This window comes from Anopheles moucheti, chromosome 3, assembly GCF_943734755.1.
Source record: "Anopheles moucheti chromosome 3, idAnoMoucSN_F20_07, whole genome shotgun sequence".
Taxonomy (NCBI): Eukaryota; Metazoa; Arthropoda; class Insecta; order Diptera; family Culicidae; genus Anopheles; species Anopheles moucheti.
The window spans coordinates 87,400,437-87,427,732 of NC_069141.1; the positions used below are offsets into that span (position 1 = coordinate 87,400,437).

General features: G+C 45.2%; 5 protein-coding genes across 8 annotated transcripts; 2 read left to right on the forward strand and 3 right to left on the reverse strand.

The window, feature by feature from the left end:
• The first annotated feature begins 716 nt into the window (after positions 1 to 716).
• Positions 717 to 2,573, forward strand: LOC128303661 (thyroglobulin-like). The gene is made up of 7 exons (XM_053040702.1): positions 717 to 886; positions 951 to 1,197; positions 1,262 to 1,403; positions 1,463 to 1,545; positions 1,610 to 1,807; positions 1,880 to 2,146; positions 2,212 to 2,573. Exons 1-7 carry the CDS (start codon positions 776 to 778, stop codon positions 2,421 to 2,423), a joined length of 1,260 nt encoding a protein of 419 aa, XP_052896662.1. The 5' UTR covers positions 717 to 775; the 3' UTR covers positions 2,424 to 2,573.
• Positions 2,574 to 2,735: 162 nt separating this feature from the next.
• LOC128303538 (protein I'm not dead yet-like) lies at positions 2,736 to 5,159 on the reverse strand. Its single transcript, XM_053040521.1, has 8 exons — positions 5,063 to 5,159; positions 4,486 to 4,990; positions 4,347 to 4,411; positions 4,030 to 4,278; positions 3,749 to 3,955; positions 3,579 to 3,676; positions 3,176 to 3,456; positions 2,736 to 3,097 (listed from the first exon to the last, which is right to left on the reverse strand). Exons 1-8 carry the CDS (start codon positions 5,122 to 5,124, stop codon positions 2,822 to 2,824), a joined length of 1,743 nt encoding a protein of 580 aa, XP_052896481.1. The 5' UTR covers positions 5,125 to 5,159; the 3' UTR covers positions 2,736 to 2,821.
• A 2,633-nt stretch (positions 5,160 to 7,792) lies between these two features.
• Positions 7,793 to 21,181, reverse strand: LOC128305438 (protein I'm not dead yet-like). 4 transcript variants are annotated; one of them, XM_053042884.1, is made up of 9 exons: positions 21,087 to 21,181; positions 11,061 to 11,137; positions 10,483 to 10,996; positions 10,329 to 10,411; positions 10,010 to 10,258; positions 9,719 to 9,925; positions 9,545 to 9,642; positions 9,080 to 9,360; positions 7,793 to 9,006 (listed from the first exon to the last, which is right to left on the reverse strand). In XM_053042884.1, the coding sequence occupies exons 2-9, from the start codon at positions 11,102 to 11,104 to the stop codon at positions 8,725 to 8,727; spliced, it is 1,758 nt and encodes a 585-aa protein (XP_052898844.1). In that variant the 5' UTR covers positions 11,105 to 11,137; positions 21,087 to 21,181; the 3' UTR covers positions 7,793 to 8,724. The 4 variants fall into 4 exon arrangements, with proteins under 4 accessions (XP_052898844.1, XP_052898843.1, XP_052898841.1 ...); XM_053042883.1 differs by lacking the exon at positions 21,087 to 21,181 and adding an exon at positions 18,110 to 18,157; XM_053042881.1 differs by lacking the exon at positions 21,087 to 21,181 and adding an exon at positions 16,881 to 17,010.
• On the forward strand, positions 19,714 to 20,368 carry LOC128305439 (neuropeptide SIFamide). Its single transcript, XM_053042885.1, has 2 exons — positions 19,714 to 19,973; positions 20,057 to 20,368. Exons 1-2 carry the CDS (start codon positions 19,835 to 19,837, stop codon positions 20,143 to 20,145), a joined length of 228 nt encoding a protein of 75 aa, XP_052898845.1. The 5' UTR covers positions 19,714 to 19,834; the 3' UTR covers positions 20,146 to 20,368.
• LOC128305437 (steroidogenic acute regulatory protein-like) lies at positions 20,504 to 25,643 on the reverse strand. The gene is made up of 11 exons (XM_053042878.1): positions 25,047 to 25,643; positions 24,227 to 24,448; positions 23,989 to 24,146; positions 23,760 to 23,918; positions 23,618 to 23,671; positions 23,411 to 23,543; positions 23,190 to 23,344; positions 22,205 to 22,462; positions 21,481 to 22,133; positions 21,282 to 21,405; positions 20,504 to 21,209 (listed from the first exon to the last, which is right to left on the reverse strand). Exons 2-11 carry the CDS (start codon positions 24,381 to 24,383, stop codon positions 21,105 to 21,107), a joined length of 1,956 nt encoding a protein of 651 aa, XP_052898838.1. The 5' UTR covers positions 24,384 to 24,448; positions 25,047 to 25,643; the 3' UTR covers positions 20,504 to 21,104.
• Positions 25,644 to 27,296: the final 1,653 nt, after the last annotated feature.

Genomic DNA, 27,296 nt, shown 5'->3' on the forward strand with positions numbered 1-27,296 from the left:
TGACAACCGACCGGAAAGCCGGTGGTTGCTTGGTTGCGTATCGATGGAGCACACTGTCTCCGTGCCACCGTCAACAATCCATTGTTTATGCACGCCAAACAGTACCGGCGACCTGTTGATGGGATTTGTTGGGATGGCGTACCCGGCATTCGGTTCCGTTGCGTGCCGAGGGTTTGTTGACGTCCGGTACATATTCGGAGTGCCAATTGAGGTGATATGTTCCGAAAATTGCTTACCATAGGACGCGTTCCAATTTACGAATGCTAGGGACGAAAAGGGACACACTTCGGTGAGTCATTTAATGTGGAGGAAGCTATGCACAATTTGATACATTTTATTTTATTTGATCGAAACAGCTATCTTTTTACCCATTTTGTAATTAAAACTTTTGCACCACAATGTGTTATTTAATTAGCTGAATTCCCAATAGTATGTGAGCTTACATAAACAATATCAGAAGTAAATATAATAACTCCCATTGGAAATCGGGAATAAAATACGTAAAAACACGTTGAAATACAATATGTTTACCCCTCACATACTCGTAGTTGTGACGCGTAAAAACCAATGTCGACATTCATTCCGTACGTTTTATTTCCTATTCGAACTACCTTATCAATTCGTTATCTTTGAAACCGCTGTTGCCGCTGATTGCACCGCCAATACAGCGAGAAGAAGGTGATTTATTGGGCCTTATTTGTCAGTTCAAGCGACAAGACTGATCGGTGAAAGTTGCGCATTGATTGCGCACCGCTGTACTGCAGGTGTCGTAAAGATGTGCCGATTATCCAACACGATCATTTTGGGGCTATTGGCGATCGTATCGCTAACAGAAGCGCAGCTCGAATTGGCAAAGAATTACGTTTGCACGGAGGATTTCTGTGATGTGAGTATACGCAATCACACACCTCTACATCAGTGTACTTATCTTTTCTTTGGTGGTGCTTTAGAACTATCGCGAAAGCAATGAGTGTGATACACTGAAAACGGCCTGCAGGGCACAGAATGCGACGCACAATGGAATCATCTTTCCATCTGCAACGCCTTGCTCTTGCTGCAAGACTTGCGTGGAGAATCTGAAGCTCGGCGATGATTGTTCGGTGGGTGGATTGGGCTATCCCGTACCGGCGGGGATATGTGGTCCCGGGTTGTACTGTAAGGTGGCGGAAGGTGATGAACATCCAACATGTCAACCGAGTAAGTACGTCTTCTGGGGACTTGGAAACAATCCGTGTGAAATGATACAACATCTTTCGTGCAGTGTTGGAGTCGAGCAAGTGCTATACCGCTCAGAAGAAGTTTGACGATCAGCGCCAGGAAGGACTTATTGGACATCTGATGCAGCGACCTGAGTGTGATGGGGATGGAAACTTCCAACCCGTACGGTGTATACCAGGACAGACGTAGGTCGTAAAAGGTATCCTTGCAAGAATTACTGGTAAATGAATGTCTTATACCCTAGATGTTACTGCATTGATGAGGATGGTAAACGAATATTCGGAGAAGCTGTCCACACTGCCAGCATTCAGATTTCAATGCGATGTGGTAAGATTCTAGAGGTTAATACTCCTTCAGTCGAAAGTATCTTACAATTCTTCGCCCGTTGCAGAGTGCTCTCGTTTAGCGGCAAAGGCACGAACGCTGCTCAACTCGCAGTATCCCGTGCTTACGTCACGCTGTGACTCGAAAGGCTCCTTCGATCAACTGCAGTGCGTGGACGACATGTGTGTCTGCGTGGACATGCACTCCGGTCGTCCAACTTCTGACCTTCGAAACGTTACCCGTGGACTTTCGAGTCTTCCGTGCTGTAAGTTTCAACGCACACCAATGCGAACACCTTCTGATTTGCTCATTCTTCTCCGCTCTGATTTTTTTGCAGTCGATAAAAGATTGCACGAAAACACGACCTACCTGCGGGACTGTGAAAATGTGAAGATTTCACAAATTTACGACATCAGCGAGTACGCCACGGAAGACTACAACGTGCTCGAGTTCGATCGTGACATCTGTCAGCCGGATGGATACTACGACCGCATTCAGTTGCACCCGACCGGCGGTTACATGTACTGTTCCGACAAGGACGGCGCTCCGATCGATGACTACCGGGCACCGCTAAGTTCACGGCTTGCCGCGACCATGAACTGTAGTAAGTTTTGTACAGCTTGGCCAAGAGCCTTGCCGCGACGAGTAACGAATTCATCGTCTTTGCAGAGTGTGCGCGGGCGAGAAAGTTACTGATGGACAGCAAAAGTCTAGAGATCCCGGAGTGCTGTCCGAATGGGAACTACAAGCGGTTGGCTTGTCGACGGGGTGAGTGCTACTGTGTGGACGAGGACGGCGCTCAGATCGGAATTGAGCGGCCGGAAAAGGACAAACAGAAGCTATCGTGCTATAACGAGGGAGATTACTGTCCCCTGGCTTGAATCGGCGATGTACGATCGGTGCTGGGTTGTTTGTTGCATTTTAATGAACGAGCATAGTGATATCAGCTGGGGAGACACGTGTCGAATGGAAGATGGTTCCGATTATGAAACACCTTGAAGCCGGTCAATAAATAAGTTCGCAAAGTTGCAACAAAGTGACTGTTGATGCATGCATTGTTGATGAAACTATCCGTAAATACTAATTTGCATGATAAACTGACCTTGAAATTCCCGACGCAAAAAGTGAAGCGCATCTCTGCTTCTTACTTTACAACATGTGCTAATAGTATTATTTATTACACTCTAGGCGCTTAACAACGGAATGGCACATAACACACATAACAAATATAATCTTAAATATACAACTTTGTCCTGAGTACAGACGGCAGCTCCTTTGTTCACAGAGCCGTCTCGTTTAAGGGCCTTGCCCAGTCGGGGAAGGTCGCTAGCTCGGGGTAGATAATGCTGCCCCACGTCGGAAAGCTGGCCCAGCTGACAAACAGCGTAAAGATGGACGGCCCAATACCGGCGACGGCCATATCCTTGATGCGAATGTTACCCACCCCGGCGACGATGGCGTTCGGCGGTGTACCGACCGGCAGGTGGAACGAAAAGCTGCATACCATCGCCACCGGAAACATGAGATACAGGGGATGAATTTCAATCGCGATCGCCTGCATTGAAGACACGCAGCAAACATATAGCATGGCAAATTATGCACCTAAAATGGCAGAGAAACAATCGAATCTTACCACTTCCGCCAGCACGGGCAACAACACATTGCAGATGGCCACGTTCGAGGTGAACTCGGTAAGAAATTCACCAACGACGCACAGCACGAACAGCAGCAGCAGCGGTGGTAAAACCTTCAGCCCAGCCAGCGATTGTCCTAGCAAGGCCGACATTCCGGAAGTGCGACCACCTTCAGCCAAGGCGAACCCACCGCCCAGAAGGAACAGCAGGCTCCAGGGTGTTTTTTGGTTAATAAACCGCCACGTTATAAGACCGGGTGAGGCTCGTTTCGGTAGGCGCCCTTAAAAAACACACACACAACCAGGGTTTGTCAATCGATGGGGTAAGCCTGCGCTTAAAGTTTGAAAGCTTTTTTTCGAAACAAGTTGCACACAACTCGAGCACAGCTTGCACACAACCTACCGCCACTTTTGTGGAAGAACGACAAACAGTTCCAGTCGGCCGGTACAATGAACATCATGATCACGACGAATATGGCGGGAGTCGCGTCTTTGATTTTGCTGCAAAATAACGCCACGTGGTATGAAGTTTTTGGATCTCAGGAAAGTAACACGATAGCTCAAACTACTTACGCATTCGGTATGAGATCAGCCCAACCCATCATGAAGCCTGGTTCCCGGGTAAAATACAGTACAATCGAAAGGACGAAGAAAAACGCCACAGCGAGCTCGTGGGAAGTCATTGGCCCCAGTTCACGGTACCGATTCTCGATCACTCGCTTTGCAACGGCCTCGCCCTCAGGACCAATATTGGCAGCACGGGCATCTTCACAGTCGGGTCTGTTACGGAGATAAGAATTAGAATTAATCTTGACGCAATGCTTGTCCACAAAAGGGTCAATAATTCGACTTACCTAAACAAGCCCATGAAGAGAAACTGTAGCCAAACCCAGGTGAGGAAGGTGAATATCAGCATACCGGGTACGTTGTAGAACATAAACGATGGAAAATCGATGGTTGGTGCATCAGGGAAACGACTCTCGTAAATACCCTTCAGAGTGAGATTCACACCGGAACCCACGATCGTTCCAACGCCACCACACGTTGCCGCATAGGCCGTCCCGATGTAGTAGCACATTGTTACCTTTGTTGGTCGGGGAAGTCTATGAATAAACAATTTTAATACTCGATCACCTTGCTCCTGATATGACGAGATATTCGCATCACTTACTCTTCATCCTCGCCCGCGGGGCTTTCGGATGACTTTGGCTTTTCGTTAATTTGGCAGAGTCCTTGCTGTTTCAAAAGGTTGTGAATTTAGTAAACGCTTCAGACATGTCTACCTCACCAAAATCTCGCCAAACACTCACCGCTTCTAGCTCCTCCAACACTGCCTGTACGATCGGACACATCATGGCAACGGTGGCCGTGTTGGAGATCCACATCGACACGAACATTGTCACCACGGTAAGTCCGAAAGTGAGCCTCCGCTGACTACACCCGATCACGGAGATCACCTTCAAGGCAACGCGCTTATGGAGGTTGCAGTACTCCACTGCCAGTGCCATCACAATGCCTCCGATGAACATCAGCATCGTATCCTTCATGTACATCATGCACGTCCTGTTCGTGTCCAGGATGCCCATCATTGGGAATAGTACGATCGGCAGCATGGAAGTGATCGGTAGCGGTAACGCTTCAGTGATCCAAAACACTCCCATCACCATCACGATGTACATGCACCGGAACGGGGGCGAGGTGTCCACCAGGAACACTGTTCCAGCGAGGCAAGGCACTAGCAGTACCAGAAGTGTCTTCCAGTAAACTCCCATAAACATCCACATGCGATGTCCGCATCCTTCGGGCACTTGTGTCCTGTAAGAAAGCACCAGTTTTGCATCACAAATTCACTGCATATTCGTCGGATGTTCGGATGTTCCAACTTACAGCGTGGAATCCAGCTGCAGAGTCAGCTGCTCTTTCTTCACCACCATCGTCTCTGCTGCCATCACAAAACACTATCAATAAACTACACTAACCACTCACTTTATCATTCACCTTCACTGATGCGATACAATTGCGATCTAGTACAGACTCCGGAGAAGATCTCGAAATCTTCCTCACTGCACGTGCGCGCCTATGAAACGACGACGATTGTCAAAAGCACTCCCCAGCAAACAATCCGATCTACAGCTGTCCGAAGGTAAGCCACGACTGCGAATGGTTTTTATCACCGAAACGGACGTTAAACCTTCCCCTACCCCAAAAGCCGCGGCACGCGCGACACGTTCTCTTCGAAAGGGCGCACTATTCTTTACCGATTAACCCTAATGCGGTGACAACACCGGAACAAGCGCGCGGAGATTGTAACACTATTTCTGTCGGATTCGCTTCCTCAAAGTGATCGCAGTTGGCGTGGCCCAGTAGCAGCAATCTAGGCAACCTTCGATCGCGAAACGCAACGGTCTCCTTCGAACGCTGGAAGCTGAATGAGAATGCCGGCATCTAGTAATGCATCCTTTATGATTGATACTGTTCGCCACAAGCACGCGTTCGTTCGCGCTCATGTGGCTGCGGTGTTTAGAGGGACCGTGTGCAGAGAGAGAGGCTCCGATCGTTACGCTTAATTTCGTTCCATTCGCCAATCGTACACCAGCTGTTCAAATTTCGAGCAACAGGTTGTACGAACAGTTCCATTCATGCGAACCTACGCGTACGTTATGTTATTATGTTACAATCAATTACCTTCAGGTGAGTTAAATTCATGTCTCTTGTGTAGGGGAAGCGTTAGAAGACCCATTATCTGTTATCAATAAAAATGATCAGTCGGCCTTTTACAACGCACTAGATCGTACTGGCGAGATGATGATGTTGATGGCTCAAGGGCTGTGTGGATTGAACCAATTCTTATCTGCACGCAAACTGAAAACAATCGGCTGGTGGTTGGTCCGCTTAACGACCTAAATTTGAAAACTATTATAAGGTTAAGTGTGTGCAGTGGCATTCCCAGAGATATTGCTACTTGGAGGTGATAAGTGATATTACAAATTGCATTATCGATGATGGGTTTTAATCGATTCGGTATTCTGGAAGTAAATAAAAAAGATGAGCCTTCAAATTCCATAAATCGTCCAATTTATTTGCGTTAGCTACTCAGTTACAATCTAGCATAGTTATGAATCATCGAGTAACTTTTAAACCCACCCTCAGGATTAAGCTGATCGCCTGCACCCGGACAGATTCGTTGACGCTCATGTCGATTATTTGGACGACAATTCATCGTCAATCGTCAAATATGATGCAAGAATATACGTCTTTATCGCTAGCCCGTCCCGGTTCAATGGCTTCCCTTTTGAGATGACATTCTATTTCAAGAGCCTTATCCTTGACCCAGCTGGTAATTTTATTAGTTCGGTTACTATTCTGTACTTGTATTGATGTCTCTTTTTTATGCCCATCCGGGCCCGATAATGCGTCGTGGATGACAAATCTGCGTCGCACAGGACGCTGCAGCGGTCAGTGTCAGTGATAGGACGAGTATGAATTGTATTTTTTGCGGGAAATTCCAATGGCCGATGACGACAGCCGATTAACGCTGTTTTTTACTTGTATGTTTACTTGAAAAATGGAAAATGCTCGCCCGGCGCTTACAGTGAGGATCACTCGAACGCGTTGCAATCGCCCATTCCAAGCAGGAAGCACGTTTACGGCCGAATGGCATTGGATGAAGTACACGACCCAGCGTACGGTCACGTAAACTTTACAAGGGTGCCATTTTACCTTCAAACAATTTCGGTGAATGAACGCTCGGCTAAATTTCGAAGCAGTAGAGCATAGATAGAACACTATCTGTTCTAGACCTCTCACTGTGTACGCTGAGCCGGAATTACAATTGAACGCGAATTATTGATTCCAATAATACCAAAGTGCGTCAACGTTCACTTTATTAATTAAATAATAACAACGAGAGAATGGAGTATCGCTGTTAATGTGATCACTGCAGCAAGCATTTGAACACTCTTCTCAAAAGGGACGTGTGCCGGAAGCAGGCAAACAAACAACATTACTGCACTGGATAGGGAATATTTAATCGCTAATAGTTTAAAAAAACGATCACATTCTTCGCATCGAGCGTCATAACACGGGTTATTGTTTTCCCGAGAGGTGTTGAAAATTACAACCCTATTTACCAAACATCGGTACGTATGAAACTCCCCACCATGCATTTGTTTGTTAAAGAAGAAATTTCAATTTGTACCAGTGATACTGGTGATAACGTTTGTCGGTCGAGCGGATGTTATTACCGACGGTCTCATGCGATGGGCACCACATTAGCGGTAATTTATTTTTCATTACTTACTGATCACTTTCATGATGCCATTGTATTGCGATCTTTACTCCCTCTACTCGTACTTTTGATCTGAGGCATCAGAATCACATATGAGAGAATGATTTAATCATGGGCATGTAACTCAATGGAGAGATGATAAGGATGTGCATGGATTTAAGTTGATGATGAAATCATCGCCTCTTATTAGCTCATCAAGGGTTAACGCAATGGGTCTATTTACTTACTTACAAGTACGATCGATTCACTGACGTATCCTTGCGCTGTCAATTAGAAATCCTTCTCAGCAGACTGTTTTTTTTTCTCAAACGATACATCCCAACCAACAGTCTCGTTAACAATAATCGTATATTTATTTATTATCTCTAATAATTTCTAGCCATTCTAGCAGAGTTTTGCATATTTTTAGTCGCTGTTCATGCGTTTGTTCCTATCATTGTACAACGGGCAAACAAAACAATAAACGTAGTGATACCACTCTAATGTTCATCACACTTAATGTCTTCTTCGTCCTGGGAGGTGTTTGTGTGTGTATTTATGTATTTAGAAAGAACAATAAAATCTGTCCCATCTCAGTCACTAATTTACACTAAGTAGCTCATTGTTCGCTCATTGCTGCTGCCCTGGCCAGTTGCACATTCTTCGCACTGAAATTTTAACGTATGATCCTCTGTTAGTTTGTTTCACACTGGAAGACTCGAACATAAGAATGGGCTCCGACCAGGCAGCTAATTCGATGCTTCTTTGTTTAATGCGTCTTCACTAGGCACTGTCTAATTTGTTACATGCATTTTCTAAGTACCGATGTACAGCAGAGTAGCAAGATTAAAATAATTTTTTTTTTTTAAAAACATATCGTGTTCCTTTCGTTTTGTGTTCCATCTGCAAGCAAAGTGTCAAGCCGCTCTAAGTCAAACTCCACTAGCCAAATGCTTTATGGAACTGCACCGCTTCTTGTGTCCATGGATCAACCACGGTTTGGCAGTTTGTTTTCATTTTCCCAATAAATGCTTTACACCGTGGTCCCTACACTCGACCAGCTTGGCTTCTTTTGGCACATGTTTTGGAACGTATTCTAACATAAAAATAACGCACGTACCAAAGCCGCACAGGTATGTGAATCCGATTGCCTACTCCCGGAAGGTATATTACCGAAGTATTTTACATCTGGTCTACCTTCAGGCCTTGCTTCCACATGCGTGGAGGAGGAAAAAAAGATCAAAAATAAACTATGTCACTGTTAGCTGTTATCCTTCGGTACTTAATTTAGCGTTGCATTCGCCAAGACGGGTCGGGCCCAGTCGGGAAAAGTAGCTAGCTCCGGGTAAACGACGGCACCCCACGTTGGGAAGCTTGCCCAGATAACGAGCAGCGTAAATATTGACGGTCCAATACCGGCCACAGCCATGTCCTTGATCGCAATGTTACCAACACCGGCGACGATCGCATTCGGTGGCGTTCCTACTGGCATGTGGAACGCAAAGCTACACGACATCGCTGCCGGGAACATTAAATACAGCGGATGGATCTCGATCGCAATTGCCTGAAAAAGAGAACAGAACAACAGGAGCGATTATTACTACTGCACTCAATTGCTCTTCCAAACAGAAACATACCATTTCGGCTAGCACGGGTAATATAACGTTGCAGATAGCCACATTCGAGGTGAACTCAGTCAGTGTCTGTGCCGTAAGACACACCACGAAGAGCAACAGCAACGGTGGAAGTGCCTTCAAACCGATCAAAGATTGACCAAGCAGGGTGGACATTCCAGACACGCGACCTCCTTCCGCCAGCGCAAATCCACCGCCGAGCAGGAAGATTAGACTCCACGGTACCTTCTGGTTGATGAACTTCCACGTGATCAGTCCTGGAGTTGCTTCGGTTGGGAGGCGTCCTACGTAGAGTAATAACATTAGTTCGTATTACTATTCGTAGACGTTGCTTATTTAGACGACACCATTGACTACAAAAATCTAGAGCCAAGTCGCAGAAAGATCGGATTTCCACCTTTCTTGAATTTTACAGTTTAAGTGCAACTAGTACTACAATCAAATGAATAGTTGGCTTTTCAACTTTACCTGGTTTGCCGCAGCAGAACTTAAAACAGCGCCAGTTCGCTGGGATCATAAATAGCACTATCACAATAAACATGGCCGGTGTTGCATCCTTGATTTTGCTAAAATTGTACATTAAACATAGCGTTACACACGAATCTGGATCTTTCTTCATAGCCACTTCATAGCCACACATACACCGTATTCAGCACATCCGCCCAACCCTTGATGAATCCGGGCTCACGGGTAAAGAACAGTACCACCGCAACGATGAACAGGAACGCAACGCTCTTCTCGTGCGACGTCATCGGTCCCAGCTCCTTGTAACGCGTCTCGATGACACGCTTTGCGACCGCTTCTCCCTCCGCACCAATGTCAGCTGCCTTTGCCTCGGGACTGTTCGGTCTGGTGGCGCAGAAGAAGAATACAAAATGCATTTTCAATCAACCATCGGTGCAGGATGTCACGTGCAAAAGGTGCATTCACTACCTGAACATGCCCATGTACAGCCACTGCAGGTAAACCCAGGTGAGGAACGTGTAGACCAGCATGCCGGGCACATTGTAGAACATAAACTTCGGAAAATCGATACCGGGTGCCGTCGGGAAGCGACTCTCGTAGATGCCCTTAAAGGTGAGATTCACACCGGAGCCCACGATCGTACCGCAGCCACCAAGGGTGGACGCATAAGCTGCACCGAGGAAGTAGCAGAGGGTCGTTTTCGTTGGCCGAGGGGTTCTGTAATGGCGTGCGAACAGAGTATTAGCGGTGCGAAACATTTGGGTAAATGCCACCGGTGATGACTTACTCATCGTCCACCTTTTCCTTGCCAAGCATGCCTTCCTCTTCGCCCGTTTTCTTCCTGCGTTCGTACATCTGGCACAGTCCTTGCTGGAATACCGAGCATCGAGAAGAAATTCGTGAGCTTTAACGACTTTTTCCGGCCGCTACGCACAACCTACCGATTCCAGCTCCTCCAGCACGGCCTGCATAATTGGGCACATCATGGCAACGGCGGCCGTGTTCGAGATCCACATCGACACGAACATCGTTACTACGGTGAGGCCGAAATTAAGCCGCCTCTGGCTACATCCGATCACGGAGATCACCTTCAATGCGACACGCTTGTGCAGATTGCAGAACTCTACCGCCAGCGCGATAATGATACCGCCAATGAACATCAGCATCGTTTCCTTCATGTACATCATACAGGTACGGTCCGTTTCCAGTACACCCAGCACAGGGAACAGTACGATCGGGAGCATGGACGTTACAGGCAGGGGGATCGCTTCCGTCACCCAGTAGAGGGACATCGTCACCACGACAAACATGCACCGATACGCGGCCGAAGTATCAATCAGGAACACTAGCGAGGCAATCATCGGTGCAACGATGACCACCATCGACCGCCAGTACGCTCCAATGAACTTGGACGTTCTCCGACAGCAACCAACACGTGGTGCCGCTACCGATTCCCTGCAAAGGCCAGACCAAGAATTAATCAATCATCGATTGAGTTCAATTGGATGCCCATACTTACATCGCTACAGCCTCCTCCAAGTCGCGTTCCTTCTGGTCGACCATCGTGCCTCCCTAACTGACCATAAGACGGTGGCTCTGCTGGAAGAAAGCAGGAAAGTGAAGCAGAAACATCGTTTAAAGCAATCATTAATGCTGTGTTCTGGCGTCGAATTATGGCCGGAATGCACTTTCTAATTGTGCGCGACCCTTTTTACACAACCCTTCGGAGGACGGCAACCGGAGTAAGTGCAACCAATTATGGGAGAATTGTAACGAGCGCGAGATACGTTGCCTTATGCGATGGCATTCGTCAGGGTTAGGCCAATGGCGCTGTGTTCATGACACGCAGGGTTTCGGTAGTCGTCGTCTTGTATCAGGCCGTTGCCCTTTAGAAATGGAAGTGTGTGTGTGAGTGATGTTGGTTTGGGGGTTGTTTTGTAGCATTCTGTCGATTTTTGAGGCGTATCAAATGCCCTCCAGAGACCCAAGAGTAGCGTCCCGGTCGAAAGGTTATCAGTGAGGCAAATTTACATTCTTGCCGCCATTGCTGTTAGTTGCGAAGGGTGTGTTTTTTTACATTGCGTAAAGTCAGTACCGGATCTTATACCTTAGTAGAGGAGGCCACAGAAAAAAAGGTTGTTTTAAAGAGTTCTAGTATGACGGCTTGTTTAAACCCACAGTTAACCACTGCCACTGAGGAGGCTGAAACGAGCGATGTTTGCTGTTGACAACTAGCATGTTTATTACGCCATTTGCAAGTATCCAGTGATTCACACATCTCTTGCCACCAGAATGCAGTAGCCAGAACAAGTTCTACAGCATCGCAACGCAATTTATTGTACTCATCGTACTTTGTACAGCGACTTCGCGCAAGATCTTCGTGATTGCGGAAGCCTCTGCCATAAAAAATACTCCCCTCGGCATGTGGAATGGAACCATGCTGCAAATAAACAATGTCTGGACTTATTTTGACGTATGTAGCATCATAACATTCTTGCCTGGAAGCAGCACCGATAAGGAACAAGGGAGTCGTTTGCTATCATTTCGTTAGCGTTATGTGGGAATTTGAAATGTAGCAGCACTACAGTAATGGAGCTCTTAAACCGCATTTTTTGCTCCATTAGCGTTTTGAACAAGTTTGTTGATTTGGAAGAGCTCGTTGAAGTTGACACTGAACTTGACCATAAACTCCATCTGGGCTTCTGGGAACCGGTTTCCCAGTTTTAGCTCACTTCTGCAACAGTTGGCAACACCTTCACCGTTGCTGATTTGCATGGAAATGAAATTCACACGAACAGTCGCAAGAATCCCGTTCAATTCTTCATTCACCCTTTGGTGCAGGTGGGGTGGGTTGCGATTTTACGTGGAACAAGTTTTTGGACAACCAGTCTCCGGGATCTTTTCCCTCTCGGTAGAAATTGAAAGTAAACGTGGTCTTTTGGCTATCTTATCGTTTGCTTATGCTGAAAAATTAGTTTCCTACGACAAAAAAATACTACTTGGTGGCTACACGTACTGCTAGATAACTTCGCAATTGAATGGAGCAATATATAGGAAGGAACTAAGTACAATTCCTGAAGTTTGACCTATGGACCAAAGTACTCTAATCACAGCAGTATGTACAAGATCCCAAACAAACGTCAAAAGTATGTTACAGGCGTTTCAACAAGATGGAATGACTTCCAAGTGGGAAATATCTCCGTCATCGTCCGTCCAGGTGATAAGACTTCCTTATCAGCAGCAAACACAACATGGCGGGCCAACCCCCCATGGTTAGTGCTGTAACTAAGAAACCTATCACCTGAATGAAGCTGTGACCGGTGCGCTGGAATTCGTTACCGTTTTACCTCATGCTCTCAGACATTTCGTCAGATTTCAACGAGATGATGACATACGGATTGTCCGCAGTGTAAGCTACTTTGTGCAAAGCGACAACAGCAGCAACTGATTCACTCTCTGTACATGTGTACCGGTTTATCGGTTTTTGCTTCGTGTGTCTTAACACTTAACACCGGTAACTTGCGAAGATTAACGAGCGCATTGATAAACCGTAAAATCCACGATGTGGGGTTGATTTTCGAAGCAACATTAAACTAAGATTAGCTATGGCATTAGCACACCGCGCATGCTTTCATCGGAGCGATAAGAAGCAAGCCGAGTAACTTTTCTTGATAGCTAGCTAATCGAATCGTATCGCGGTGAGAGAAGGATTTTTATAAGGACTTGAACAAAAACAATAATCTAAAAATAAAATAATACAAATCTGCCCTGGACATTGCCCTTCTCACCAGAGGTGCACCGATGGGTAAATATTTTGATCCACACACCTTCACACCGCTCTGTCAACCGGCGAGCCGGTGGATGCCGATTGAATTTGAAATGATGCTCACACATTACACATTTCGTTTACCGAACGAAATCGCGCTGCGACGCATTGTTGAATGTTTAGCGTACATTAATGCTCTAAAAATATTCATCCTTCCCATGACCATCAAGGCAAGGCGCAAAGATCATTCGCCCCTCGGCTCCAATATCCTATCGTCTTCCCAAGAATACGATCGTAGCGGACACTGCAGCAGCAAAAAATCCGCAAATTGACGTCAATTTTACTCCATCATCGTCCTGCTCGCAAACAAAAATCGATACCCCGCGTACGTGCCGTACCAAAGGTCGTTTGAACCACTTACGCAACAGAATCGGTTTTTTGACGCCGTTAACCGATTACCATCCAAGAATGCGCACTCACAAGGCAGCACACACAAAAAAGAATGAGTAAATCGGTTTGAGGATTGGTCGTTTGTCAAAACTTATCCCGGCCAAACAGACCGACAAACCGGTAAAGACGAGTTGCGTCCTTACGCTCGGGAACGAGATGTGATGAAGGACACATCTATATCCGCGCCTGACACCTGACACGGTACGGCACGCTGCCACAGAAGCGTGTGTTGCTCTAATTTTAGACCGAGGACTGAAATTTATCTCCCCTTTCCCGGAGACGGAAATCATGCGGAAACTACCGACGGAAGCGCCATGTACTGCTATGCCGTTGTGCGATTTCTGCGCGTCAATGATCACGTGTGGAGATGAACTTGATCTCCACAGCATGTTGTTGCGTCATCCTCAGCAATAGTCATATAGGGTTGTTTTTTTTTTGTTCCACCCACACAATTCTTCTCACACCCATCATTTGACAATGTTATCTTACATGTTGACAAAAGACAAACCCGCATTGCACCGAACATCCCCTAAACAACCGGGCAAGAATTGATGAGTTAGTCATGATTTTGTCATGAGACACACAAACCGAGAGACCGTCACATCTTTTTTTCGCTTGCGCATTATTTCCAGCTCGACGCAATAGTTATGCGCATAAATCGAACGATCGTGACCGAGCGATCGAGCTACGGACGTGATCGAGTGCATGTATCGGTGTCGTTCGGTCGCCATTTTTGCAATGTTGCGTCTTTCCGCACCGCGACAAATGGGTAAAACAAAAGAACCAGCCGGTGATATGTTTGGCTTTTTTTTAGCCATTTAAAGCATAAAAACCAACGGCACGAATTAGTGGAAACATTCTCAGACGGTGGGCCTGCAACTCAGACTGTAGCATAGGGCAGCAAAAGCGACATCCAAACAGGTTTCGGAGCTATGGAGCACCAACCTAGAGGCATGTTCTGAGGGGTGTCTGCCTTTTTTTTGGAGGTGCTCTCTTATCAAACGAACGTTATGTTTATGTTTCGGCTGATAAGGCAAGGGCGAGGAAACCAGGAGGAAACGTGTACTGCGTTATTTAAACAGGTGCGATGTCTGGTGAAACATTCCCGTCCAATCTGTTTTTCATTTTGGTCTTTTAATTTGGCCCCCTAACAGTAATAGCGATCGATATGCGCCGGAGATGACTTTGATGTTCAGCATTGCTTTTCATGAATGTAATAATTCACACATAGTTCTAGTTGAATACAAATAAAAATCACACATTCGTTGCGATATTCTCACACATGCACACGCACACTCGTAATCTCTTCCCCCACGATCATCTGCGATCGTCTGCGATGCAACGAAACCCACTTAGAGCACGGTTGTCGATGGAAAACGCAAACAAAATCCAGTTTATTTATGGAAGAACAACAACACGTCGCGTAGAATACGGTCGGTGGATAGAAAGATACCTCTTGCACCGTGGATTCTCTCTGTACAAAACGGTTTACTTTTGTTGCAGTTTTATTGCAGTACAGCAATATCAGTTTTATCACCGTTTTGTTAAACTGTGACCAGATTGGTGCGCGGAATAGAAACTCCCAGGTCCACGTCCAATTAAATCAGAAAGCATTCGTGGAGCGATAAATCGATCGGCTCTAATTATCGACGGTGCGATACGTTCGTGACCGGGTCATCACCAGCCGCAAAACTGACGGTCAGTCGGTGTGCCTCGTGCACGCAATAATCGCCCCAAAATTCAAACACGGGTTGCTCTGCTGGTAACGCTTACGTAACGCCTAATAACGCCGGGGTCATCAGTGTGGTCCCGGCAGAGGAGAAAGAGCTGTGAACGGGCACATAAATATATATTTTTTCCTCTAGCAACTTGCGCATCAGCAACACACACTCGGTACGATTTCGATTAACTTTCCACATACACATAAGCACAACGCTGGTTCAAAAGATCAACAGGCCCGTCTGATTCCGCTATCAAATTCTCGCCACTCGATTCCGACCTCACCCCACTGATAACGAGCGTAGGGCCTGTTGGTTTTGTTCGATCGGATCCGGTCGAGAATGGGCAGCAAATGATGGTTCGATCTTGGTGTGCCACCAAGCACTGGAGAAACCGTTCAACGGTGGCACTCAATGTTTAGAACCGGGTGCAAACCATGCACAAATAATGCAGTTTATTAAATTGCCCATTTAGCCGCAACATCGTAGCAGAAACAACGTCGTGATCGGTTTAATCAGTCTTAATTGCGCCCAGTGTCTAATGGGTATTGCTTCACTGGAATATTGCTCAGCAGCCTCGTCATCTGAAACAGTGCATTATGAGCTGTGTTCACCGCACTGTTCAGAACACTTACGACAAAATCTTGGGTTCGTTACAGCTGAGAGGACCATTAAAACTTTCTCCATTTTATCCCATCCTTCGCTGTTCTTGTCGATCTGAGTTGTTCCATCAGAAGCATAGCCCATGTTGTGTTCCTCACTCAACACAACGAAACGCGCACGTCACGGAATGTTGAGCATCTTATAGATCTTCTCCTGTGCACGTTTGGGAGATCACACCATTACCACCAGCATCGGGAGTAAAGCCGGACGGAGATATTTTTATCCTGCCTCATGGTGAAGCTATTTTTACCCAAATCCCTCACGCATTCCGTTACTCCTTCACAACTCTATCATAGTTCCTCGCTTTAATCGTCTAAACTCTAACTCAGAATCGCGGCAACACATACGCACATAAGCCCACCCACTGGCTGGATTATGATGGACCAGATGTCTCAACTGCGGGAATTGAAGATATCTCATTCGTGAGCTAACTTTTCTCGATGACTCCACCATAATGAGCTCGGACTACCTTCACCATGCATCCAGACATACCGAACGTATTTCACAAACATGAATTTTCCACATTTTTTTCCTACAAACATTGCCGATAATGAAAACATATGTGCACGCCATGTACATTCCAACATACGTCCAACGCTCGAACGCGCTGTGCAAACTGAAACCGGCCGTACAAGTTTTCTACGCCCAGACCAACCGCATAATAACAGAGTTCTTCCCGAACTCCCTGCGGGTGCCGTTCTGGTGGGTATTTTTCTGTTTCCTCTGCTTTCTGCTTCCGTACCTTCGTTCCACCACGCCCGGTGCAATTGCACACACGCCGAACTGCAACCGTAGCACTTATTTTCAAACGTTGAACCGTTGCGCGCGGCTGCACAACGGAAAACACACCAACACGCGCGACCGCACCGGCGATGCGTTCAAATCGGAATGAGCGCACGAACCGGTCTGCGCGCCGTTCTAGGTGCCGGTGTCGGAGCGAACGATGATGGCGTTAGACAAGCGTCCAATAGTGCGCACTGTTTGATGCAACTGAAATGGCAATGGTGACAAGGGTTGAATTAGGCAAATGGGGATGTTTTTCTTTTATAGGATACAGTGTTCCATTAAATGGCTCATATGAGTGAGTTGATCGAGTGAGTTTTTTTTTCACTGCAGGGAGCGATAACTCTCTCTGTAATTCCAATTTCTTCTATGGAAATAATAAAGATCAGTCTTCAGCAAAACCCCGGTTGGATCATTTGATATCTTGTCGGAAACTCCCGAAGAGCTTGAGCTAGAGTCATCGGAGTCGCTCCGCAGCTCATGAAACAACTTCGGCTCTTATCCGACATCGGTTCAATGGGCAGTATCTGGATAACTACTGCGTATCTGGATTTGAATTTTGGAATGCTTTGAGGATTAACACTGCAGTGGCTGTGTTTATGTTCTATACTGACTCCACATCCTAGTGGCTATTACTACTGCATCTATAATTATTATTTATGCTGAATCTTTGCTGAATCAACATCGTAGTGGCTATCGCTAACTCGCCGATGACCACATTGTAGTAGCGGTTGCTAACTCGTGCGAATGGGACTTTTTCTCTATAGTTTAGCGACGGAATGATAGCATTCAATAGAGAGTATTGGAATTTGTCATTTCTTTATCAATCGTCAAATTTGCACAAAATATAAACATCATTGATACACTCTCATGATTAAATTTCCAAGAAATCCTCCATTTTTTCATACATTTTTGAAATTGTAGCTACAGTATTAATCTACATCACCGCTGTAGATTGTTGATTTGAGTTCAATAGCCTTGTGTAATTTCCCGACAGTAATATGATATGGATGATAATGTTGCGTATTTGTTAGCATGATTATTTCAACACCATTGCGCAAAAGAACATTGGCATCCATGCAAAATTGTGAAATATGTAATAGACACACAAATAATTCGTATTCCCAGAAGAGCATAGAGCTTTTTAGTAATATATAAATTGAAATATGTAAAAGATGTTCCACTTACCTTTCGTAAATACCATAAGTGTATGTCGTTGCTTCCGCCCTAATCCGCCACAAGCCTAAGCACCAATCTACCAATCGCGGTCACACTTCCTCCCACCGGAGTTTGTTCTTTCGAAATGTGAATGCAATGAAACGGTAATCAAGCTGGCGACCACAGTAGCGCTCGTCCTGTGTTAACGGCTTCTCACTTCAATTACGGCCAGGTAATGCGATACACTTTCCCGTACAAAATTGTCAGCATTTACGAACCAATACAGTCGAGTGTCGGCTTAAAACTAACCCAATCGTTCTCGGGTTCGGACGCTTGCGGTCAGCGAAACGGAACCAGGAGACCCCTCGGCGAGGAAGGTGGTAACGAACACGGGTCCCGCTTCAATTCAGATCCCCGGTCCTGCTGTATGCACCGGCAAACCACCACCACCAGTGGAAAACGCTGTTGCATGCAGCGCTAATGATAATTCCATACATTTCATATGTTGGGACGACCTTCGGTGTACCGGGTGGTTGGCTCACTTCCGCGTTGCTTCCTACAAACGGACCATTTTTTTATGAGGTTCTTTATGCGGCTATTCAGAGGATGAATAATGGTACAACCCCTCCCGAACGGTCGGAAGGTTACTGTTAGCCCGCATTTGATTGATAGGGAACACCTCATCAGAGTTTTCCGTCGCATTGCTATCCGATGTCGGTAAAAGCATAGGCTTCAATTTTCCCCCTTGGCTTGTGGCTCACGTTATCAGTCGCTAGCATCAAAAGTGGAATAAAAGGAATTGGAGAAAATAATCCCGAAACGAACAATCAGAAGAAGTAGAAGAAAACAAGATCCTTTCACACATTCGTAAATATTGATTGATTCATTGTGTCAGGTGAACTTGACCATTTTTCCTACTGTTCGTAAAAGACACACAATTTGTGTTTCTATTTATAATACTTTTCGGCAAAACCGTTCAATCTATGCGTTCGTTGGCGTTCTGAATGGAAACGATCTCCTGCGCTGACCGCAGTGCCATTGCGTGACACATGGATGTCCTAAATTATTAACATCCTTATCCAGGGTGGCACGAAAATAATTATGAATGTCTTTTCGATCGATTTTTCTGTCCGATACCGCACACTTCTGAAGCATTCGAAATGTTCCCAGCCTTTTTTTTTGCTGGCCGCCTGGCCGTACCGTTGGAAAAATCGAACAACTTTGACCTTTAAAAATGATGTCCTTTTTCGCCTTCATTTCTAACCAGTGCACCATTGAAGATTTGCCCACGAGCATCATAATAGGATACTTGTTTTAAAATGTTGTCACTTTGTTGTCTTGCCTTGTTTTCCTTTTAACACACTCCAACTTGACGAAACCCGCATCCGGCTTCCAGCTGACGCACGATGCACAATCCCTTTACAGGGACATGTTCAGTTTGTGTAATTAATTAAATAAATTCTAACCCGAGCGCCTAATTGCATTCGCGCCTGTGCGTACATGTTCGCGCGAGGGATGATGGGAATTGTTTTGGGATTTTGGATTAACGCCAAGGAGGCTGCTAGTATCCTGCGAGAAGAACAAAAGCGTATATAAGATAAACCGGCGCTGAGCAAAGGCATCAGTCATCTGCTAGCATTCCGAACCGGTGTACAACAAGCTGAGTATTTTACAGTAAAAGTGCAGAACTTACACAAGTAACACCAAAGGATTTTAGTGCAGCTTACATCTCGTAACACACAAAAAACACTAGCAATGGCTTCCTACAAGGTGCTCGGTAGTTTCATCGTTGTTCTGCTGGTCGTGCTTGCCTTGAGTGGTTCAGCTGAAGCCGGTTACCGGAAACCGCCCTTCAACGGCAGCATCTTTGGCAAACGTAGCGGTAACTCTGTCGGTGAGTATGATCAGGTCTTGCTTTTTGCCGAAATGCGTAGCTCAATCTATCACTAAAACACATTCCTGTCCATCCCTGCACAGACTACGAAGGAAATGCGAAAGTGCTCTCCACGATGTGCGAAATAGCGGCCGAAGCCTGCCAGAGCTGGTTTACCCAAGAGCAAAAATAAGCACCCCGGCATCGGGGTTTCGCTTTCGCCTTCCACTGACAGACCGACCAGGACGATTTGGTGTGCTTCACAACTACTTTTAAACGCTACACTTTGGATTTGGACACGGTTCGTATGAAAATCGACAAGTACACACAGTTTGAGCCGCGTGCCACACCGCACTAAGGCTGAAGGGGTTTTTCGGCATGTAAGCGTTCTATTCCGGAATAAAATGTTTTGTGCTACCTATCAGTAAATTGTGCGAATAATGAGCAAGTGTGGTTCACTCCAGCGATAATTTGAAAGAAAACTTTAATTATAAGACTTTCACCGACCTTTCTATTTAAACTTCAAAAAGTTCAAAAACGCATACCATGGGATTGTTGTACGCGCTATATTATAAATCTTTTATTCATATCACAATAAAATAACAGCAATACCAATTAGACATATTAGAAGGAAATTATCTTTCTCTCTCATGCTTTTGTAAAAGATAGCATCAAATGATCACGATTGTTGGTCGTATGGACCCAAGGGAAATATGTAAACTTTACTTCACTTATTCAAAATTATTGATGAAGGCAACGAGAACGAGAGAAATAGATGTAGGCAATTTCTGTCGACTCAGTACAATACTTTCGCTGGGCTGGTTAATGGACAGAGGGAATTGTCATGCATCAATGTAACTCATTTCGTTCAGAAGTATTGTGATTGGTAGCACTATCTCCATTGTTTTGTTTTGTAATTGACTAAAAATCTCATTCCTTTTTACGAGCTAGCAAAGCATTTGTCTTCTCTTCTGTACAGCAAGGATGCTATTAATGGGATAATAAATCTCGGCTAGCAAACCCAACGCGTACGTAAAGCACAGCTGTAAAACAGGCTCGGAACAATGTCCAATGAATGATCCATCATAAATCTATTACAAATTCGAATGACTTTTGAAGAAAAATGATGCTAACCGTTGCTCATGTGACGCTCTATGCGGTGGATTCGGAGCCACCAGGCACTTTTCCTTGCTTGCGTAGTTCGGCGACGTACTTGCGAAGGTAGTTCATGTAGTCTTGCATTAGCGTAGTGTAGGCCTGGAATTAACAGAAGAAAATGCGTTAACGTCGTAGCTCTAGTGTCATGCGATACCTCTGCGCAATACATACAGTGTCTAGCACGTAGCGCGGAATATAACCCTTCAGATCCAAACACAGCAGCCACTCAAATATACAGTGATCTTTTTGATTTGCGATCTCCCGCATCGCCCAGCACGATAGTTTATTCTCTCCTCTGTAAGTAAACGGTAAATACGATTGTTTAAAATATTCATTTGAAATAATAAACTCCAATGCCCAAATACCTTACCTTATAAATATCGTTTTCATGGGAGCACCAGGATATTCTATACTGATTGCGGCACTCACATACACGTTGCCACCCTTTACCGTTGATTCACTTTCCTCGCGGGCGGCATGTTTCTTTTTCTTTTCACTCCCATACCCCGGAGCTGATTCACCTCCTTGCTGATCGTCCGTGTTTGCATCTGAAAACACATCATCAGGGTCCGAACCAGCATCAGCGGCTGCCCCGGCCGCGAAATCCTGTGCGCCCAAACTTTTGCTGAGCGTTTTAAATGCAGTCTTATCATTCTTTGCGTTATCTTTTACCCCATTAGGTCCTTCTGCACCCAGCTTCAACTCTCCGTGCGATTGACTCATCTGCGGAACGGATTTTGAAGCAGGAATTTTCCCAGAAACATCGCCCTTTCCGATGCTACCGACACTTTCCTGCTCCTCCTCGCTGTTGTCACTTTGCTCGACCGAACCATTACCTTCATATTCTTCAGTCACCGGAGAAAGATTAATTAACGGGTTCGGTGAGATATCGACACCCTCGATCACACGCCCGTCGCGACAAAGGTGCCAGCAGCGAAGGTTTACGAAATCGCGACACTTTACCACACCACCGCCACCGCCCACCGTGGCCTGGTAGGAAATATCCGTGTGACTATCGATTTTCTGCAAACAGAAGCTTCATTAAGCAGCAATTCTTGGCGAATAGTTCATATGACGCATTTTATTGTACTTACACGAATGATTTTGGAATCTACAAGCGTTGGATTCCATTTTGGTACTTCCTCGATTTTGTAAAACAGTTCCTCCAACAGCTTCCGGGCAGGGTAGTGAATCTTCGCCGTAAGTTTATACACCTTGCCGAAAGTGTCCTGCTGACAGCTTTGGATCGTGTCACCTTTCGCGGTTACCTTTTCAATCTTCCAACCATCGGATTCGAGCAACGCGTACGCTTTTCGTACACACTCGGTGCCCATCTTCTTGAATTCTGCATCCTGCATCGTGAAGTGAAATGAACACAACAAAAACAAAGCTCGCTATTAAGATTCAAAATTACTTGCACAGTACAGAAGCTGCAAAGAACATCTCCTGTTCAACATCCGATCGATCCAAAACCCCCGATCGTACTGATCTTCATCATTCTCCTTTGGGAACGAATAACCAATCGTACGTTTAGCCCTACACAAAACACATTTGAATAAAATATGCATCCCTTTTTCTAGAATTGCTTCTCCACACTGGTGAACTGATCTGAATTGCCGATGTGATTGGTGACCCGAACTCAAAAATCTTTTCAATGTCACCGGCCCAATACGAACTACCATTGCGTAAAACTAGCTTAACATTCTGCTTGATCTGCCATTGGATTTGATTCAGCGGTTTTACCTCTAGTAGGGTATGGATTGTTCCGAGAAAATTGCACACAACACTGTTTTCATTGACAAGCGAAGAATGTGTCGCACCAGCTATTGCGTGTTGCTTTCGTTTATGAAATATATTAGCTAAAAATTGTTTCATCTCACTGTTGAGAACCTCTTCCTTGGGATGTACGTTTTCAACTAATCGATAAAGAAGCATTCTAACTCTAACGGACATAACATGCGAAAAGCACGCACTAATTGAATCATGGTAATTAAACCCAGTCAACACATCGTTGAACTCTAAGCCTTGTATTGAATTGTCTGACAATTAATCTGCTATCCTCCGGCGCTGTATTATTACCTGCTCATCTTCATCGTCGTCATCGTCGCTGTTATGAATGGAATCGAACGGTGAGTAAAAGTTGCCTATACTTTCCGTCCGACCTGCAACTGTTGCACTCAGGAATGGACCCAGCAAAGGTGTGCGAGCATCCATCGAGCCGGGATTCGTGATCGCTGAGGGAAAAAAGACAGCAAAAATATTAACATCGAATGAAAAACCAGCAGATCAACTGATCTTACCGACGAAATAATCTCTTGCATATCGTTCCTGTGGTATAACGCGACAATCCAGGAACCATGCTTCACCCCATGCCAATACGAACGATACCACTATCAGAAGCACCTCGAATACCGGTTGCGGTGTAGCAGTCCACTAAACAAGCCCAGCAAAGAAACCATTCCACAATGAAATTTCACATTTGCATACATTAACAGCCATCTACTTACGTCATAAAGAAATACTTTGCTAATAAGAAAAGCACAGGAACTAGTTGTAGATAACTGAAATGCGCGAAAAAAACAAAATAAATTAAGTCATGCTACTCGCTAGAAAACAGCCACTAGGTTGGAAAGATGGCCCACGCCTTACCGCTATCACTAGCCAATGGCTGACGCTGAGCAGCCCATAAAACAGTAGAAGAAAAATAAACCTAATGAGGGCAGTAATAACAACATCAAATAGCGATGTGTAGACCGTATAGTGAAGGACCTGAATTTGCAATGCGTGTATAACGTTGTCGCCAGTGATCTACAAAACAGGAGAAGAAACTCACGTCAGATTAGCACACCGAACACCAGAATCTTCCAAGACAACATACCACAACGCAAATGATCCACAGCAGCGAAATGAATACGACATCGAATGTAACGAAAAGACAGAAGAACCTTCGGGCGACGGACATGCGACCCTCTTCCATGTACCCGGCTATAAACTCCTCGCTCAGCAGATTCACCGTGTGCGATTGCGAGCGGGACACTTGGTGTTTGAAGAACAAGAATAAAATATTGTAATTAGTTTACTGTACAATGGTTTCTGTGGGTCTATTCTTTACGCACTGCCGATCGCGTTCATGGGTGGACCGCTGCCGTAGCTCTGGTGGCCGTGCATCATAGAATGGTGATGTATGACCGGCATGTGATTTTGCTGCTGTTGTTGATGCTGAATGGCATAAAACGAGTGCACGGCCGTTCTGATGTCATCATCATCTGCCATTATACGTGGCGAAGCATGCAGGAGTGCTTGGTAAGATCTACTGCCACATCAGTAGAATTAAAAATCTAGAAGTAAGAAAAAAGGAAAACTACACTTGATGTTGGAACAAGTCCGAACAAGATGGTATGTGATAGGTAAGGGAATAACAGGTGAGTTACACAATAGAATAAACGAAGAGAAATATGACACCAGTCAACAACTAATCATACGCTAAAACAAGGCGAAAGACCGAAAATTGATCAAATGATCTTGACACAATATGTCTGTGATTTCATACAAGACACTACGACACAACTTTTAGCATTAATCGTATGAACTGATACCTTTGTTTACAAGCCGTTAAGCTAACACCATTCTTCCTTCGACCGCACCCACTGTGCCGACTATCTAACAAGTGTTTTCTCCCCGTCCAGCAAGGCGATAAGCGTAGTATGATGTGTTCATATTTACAATGGAACCAATAAACGCACTCATACACATTCGTCTAGCGGTGACCAACAAAACAAAGCTTACACACCCCCACATAAATATGTACAGCACAATACACCAATAGGGAAGATGCATTACAGAACAGAAACAAACGACACAACGCATTGATGACTCATGAAACTCATGCAAACGGGTGCATTATCGCCGTGTTCGTTGGTGTGATTATTCATTTACCATTACAAAAGAACAGCCACGAACCAATTTCCGCGCTAAATCTGTGCCGGCCAATTGTTTCCACTCAGTCGCCGTTCCGTAAGGGATGATTTCCGGTCTCGGGAAGATGGCTTTTGTTTTTCGTTTTCTGCTTTCTTAGCGTCTCGTTTAACGTAAGGGATGCCGATAAGAGACGGTGTAATCTTAACGTTGCGTACGACGAACCCGCGAAATTGACGAAGCAAACAGCTGACGATAGTGTAGGGAAGAACAAGATCTGTCGGATTACCAGCGATAGCTATGGCAGAACTAGACCACAACTGCTACGGAATCGTTAAACAAAGAGCACGCGTGAGGCGAAACTGAACAGAATGAACAGCAGCAGCAGCAGGAAGGACAACAGGCACTTGAACACTTGTGTACAGATGATTTTCATTTTTCGGTTCTGAATTTTCGCACGATTCTGTACGGAAGAGGATTCTTGCTCTTCTTTTAACTCGCCACTGCGAATAGCTAAATCTGTTCGCTCTCGGTGCCAGAAAGGATGCTATATTATTGGGCAGGGTGAAAAGGTCAATTAGTACTGATGTTTTTGATTGTTATATCCACGACACGGACGAATGAAAGCACACACGCGCTTGCAGTTTGCAATGCACAATGGATTTGATTGCTTACCCGCATACCAATCCAAACAACAAACTAACAAATTTGCCTATTGACTGTAGTTGGTCTGAGGCCCGTATACGTCTCAAAAGAAAGCAACTTTCACACTTTGTTAACGACGCGCCAGAGAAGACTTTACGTTGCATACACCACGCTCAACATTGTTTCCACAAGCAAACGGTTCATGGAAGCAAACAGTTAACTTATAAAACGTTGAAACGATTAATTTTTACCAAGCAATTCAGTAAACGTTTTATTTTGATACGGAGAAAAACACTCACTATTTGCGTGAAGTAATGGTAAACAAATCATTCGCATGTACGCTGTCAGAACTGACGGTGGCGCTGTCATCGTTAAGGTTGTATGGGTGTTTTTCACCAGGTTGAACCGCTTCTTGTACGGAAGAAACATTTTATTGCATACTTTTAGGCGCTTTGTCGGTTTATGGGTGATGCACATCCAAAAAGGACAAAAATCCTATCCAGCTGAAAATTGGCAACCTTTTGTATTCATACGATTATTTAGATGATTCCGGTAGTCTTAGTGCATGAAGTATGATAATTATTTCTTTTATTCACTGATGATCAATCTTTAAATTACACGACACAGAATAAACAAACCGATAATCAAACTGGTTTTCACTACTTCTTAAACAATCATATCAGTTCTCGGAATAACAATAAATTTGGTATAGGATTAATGTATTTGGTATATGAGGATCAGTACCATCTTCTTCCAGGGAGTTCTTTTTGCATCTGGAATGCAGTAAACAGGCTCCACTCACTTGCTCACTTCGAGTGAGCTGAGCCCTCGAGCTAACTCAGTAGCTCATGACACAATACTAAATCTCAACCATCACCGAAACTCCCTCCAAGGAGCGCGATTAAACGAAGAAGGGTGCAATTAGTTCTGCCGTTTAAAAGCATGCTACTGGTATTTGACACAGTCACCGTCTTCGTCGTCGCTGGTAGTCAATCCACTTGCTGTTCAGGTGCGCCTGGACACATGGATACACACATGGGGCGGCACGCAGAACATGTACCGAATAATAACACGATCGTCCATTCGCCCGCGAGATCTTTTGCAAACCCCGAAAATCCACCCCGCACGGCACAGCAGCAAACCTTTGCCATCCAAATTAAAGCATAAACCCTTCCGGGCAAACGTTTTTGATACAATCTGCTTCTGGTTTCTGCCCCACGCCGGGGAAACCAATGTTTGCAAATGCTAACTTCCGAACATCCCTTGACAAGATATCATCTCCATTGCCATGTTGTCGGTTCCATGTTCCTCGGGTTGGTCGGTGGTGGTGTTCTGCCCGTCGAGCGGCCCGAATGTGAATGTAACATTTTGAATGAAAAAAAGGACGATTAAAAACGAAAACAAAAACGTACAACACACCCTGTAGTCACAGAAGTCATCGGAATCGCGAACAAAAAACTGAAATCAAACATGAGTGAAAGACGACGGGGGTCAGCGCCTCGGAAGACACACGATTTCTGTACGCAACTAAAGCCATTCTTACCCAAGGCCCACCGTGTTCTGTACCACCGTGAACTTAAAATAAAATAAAAGTCCAATTTCAGCTCCAACCGCTTCCGAGGTAAG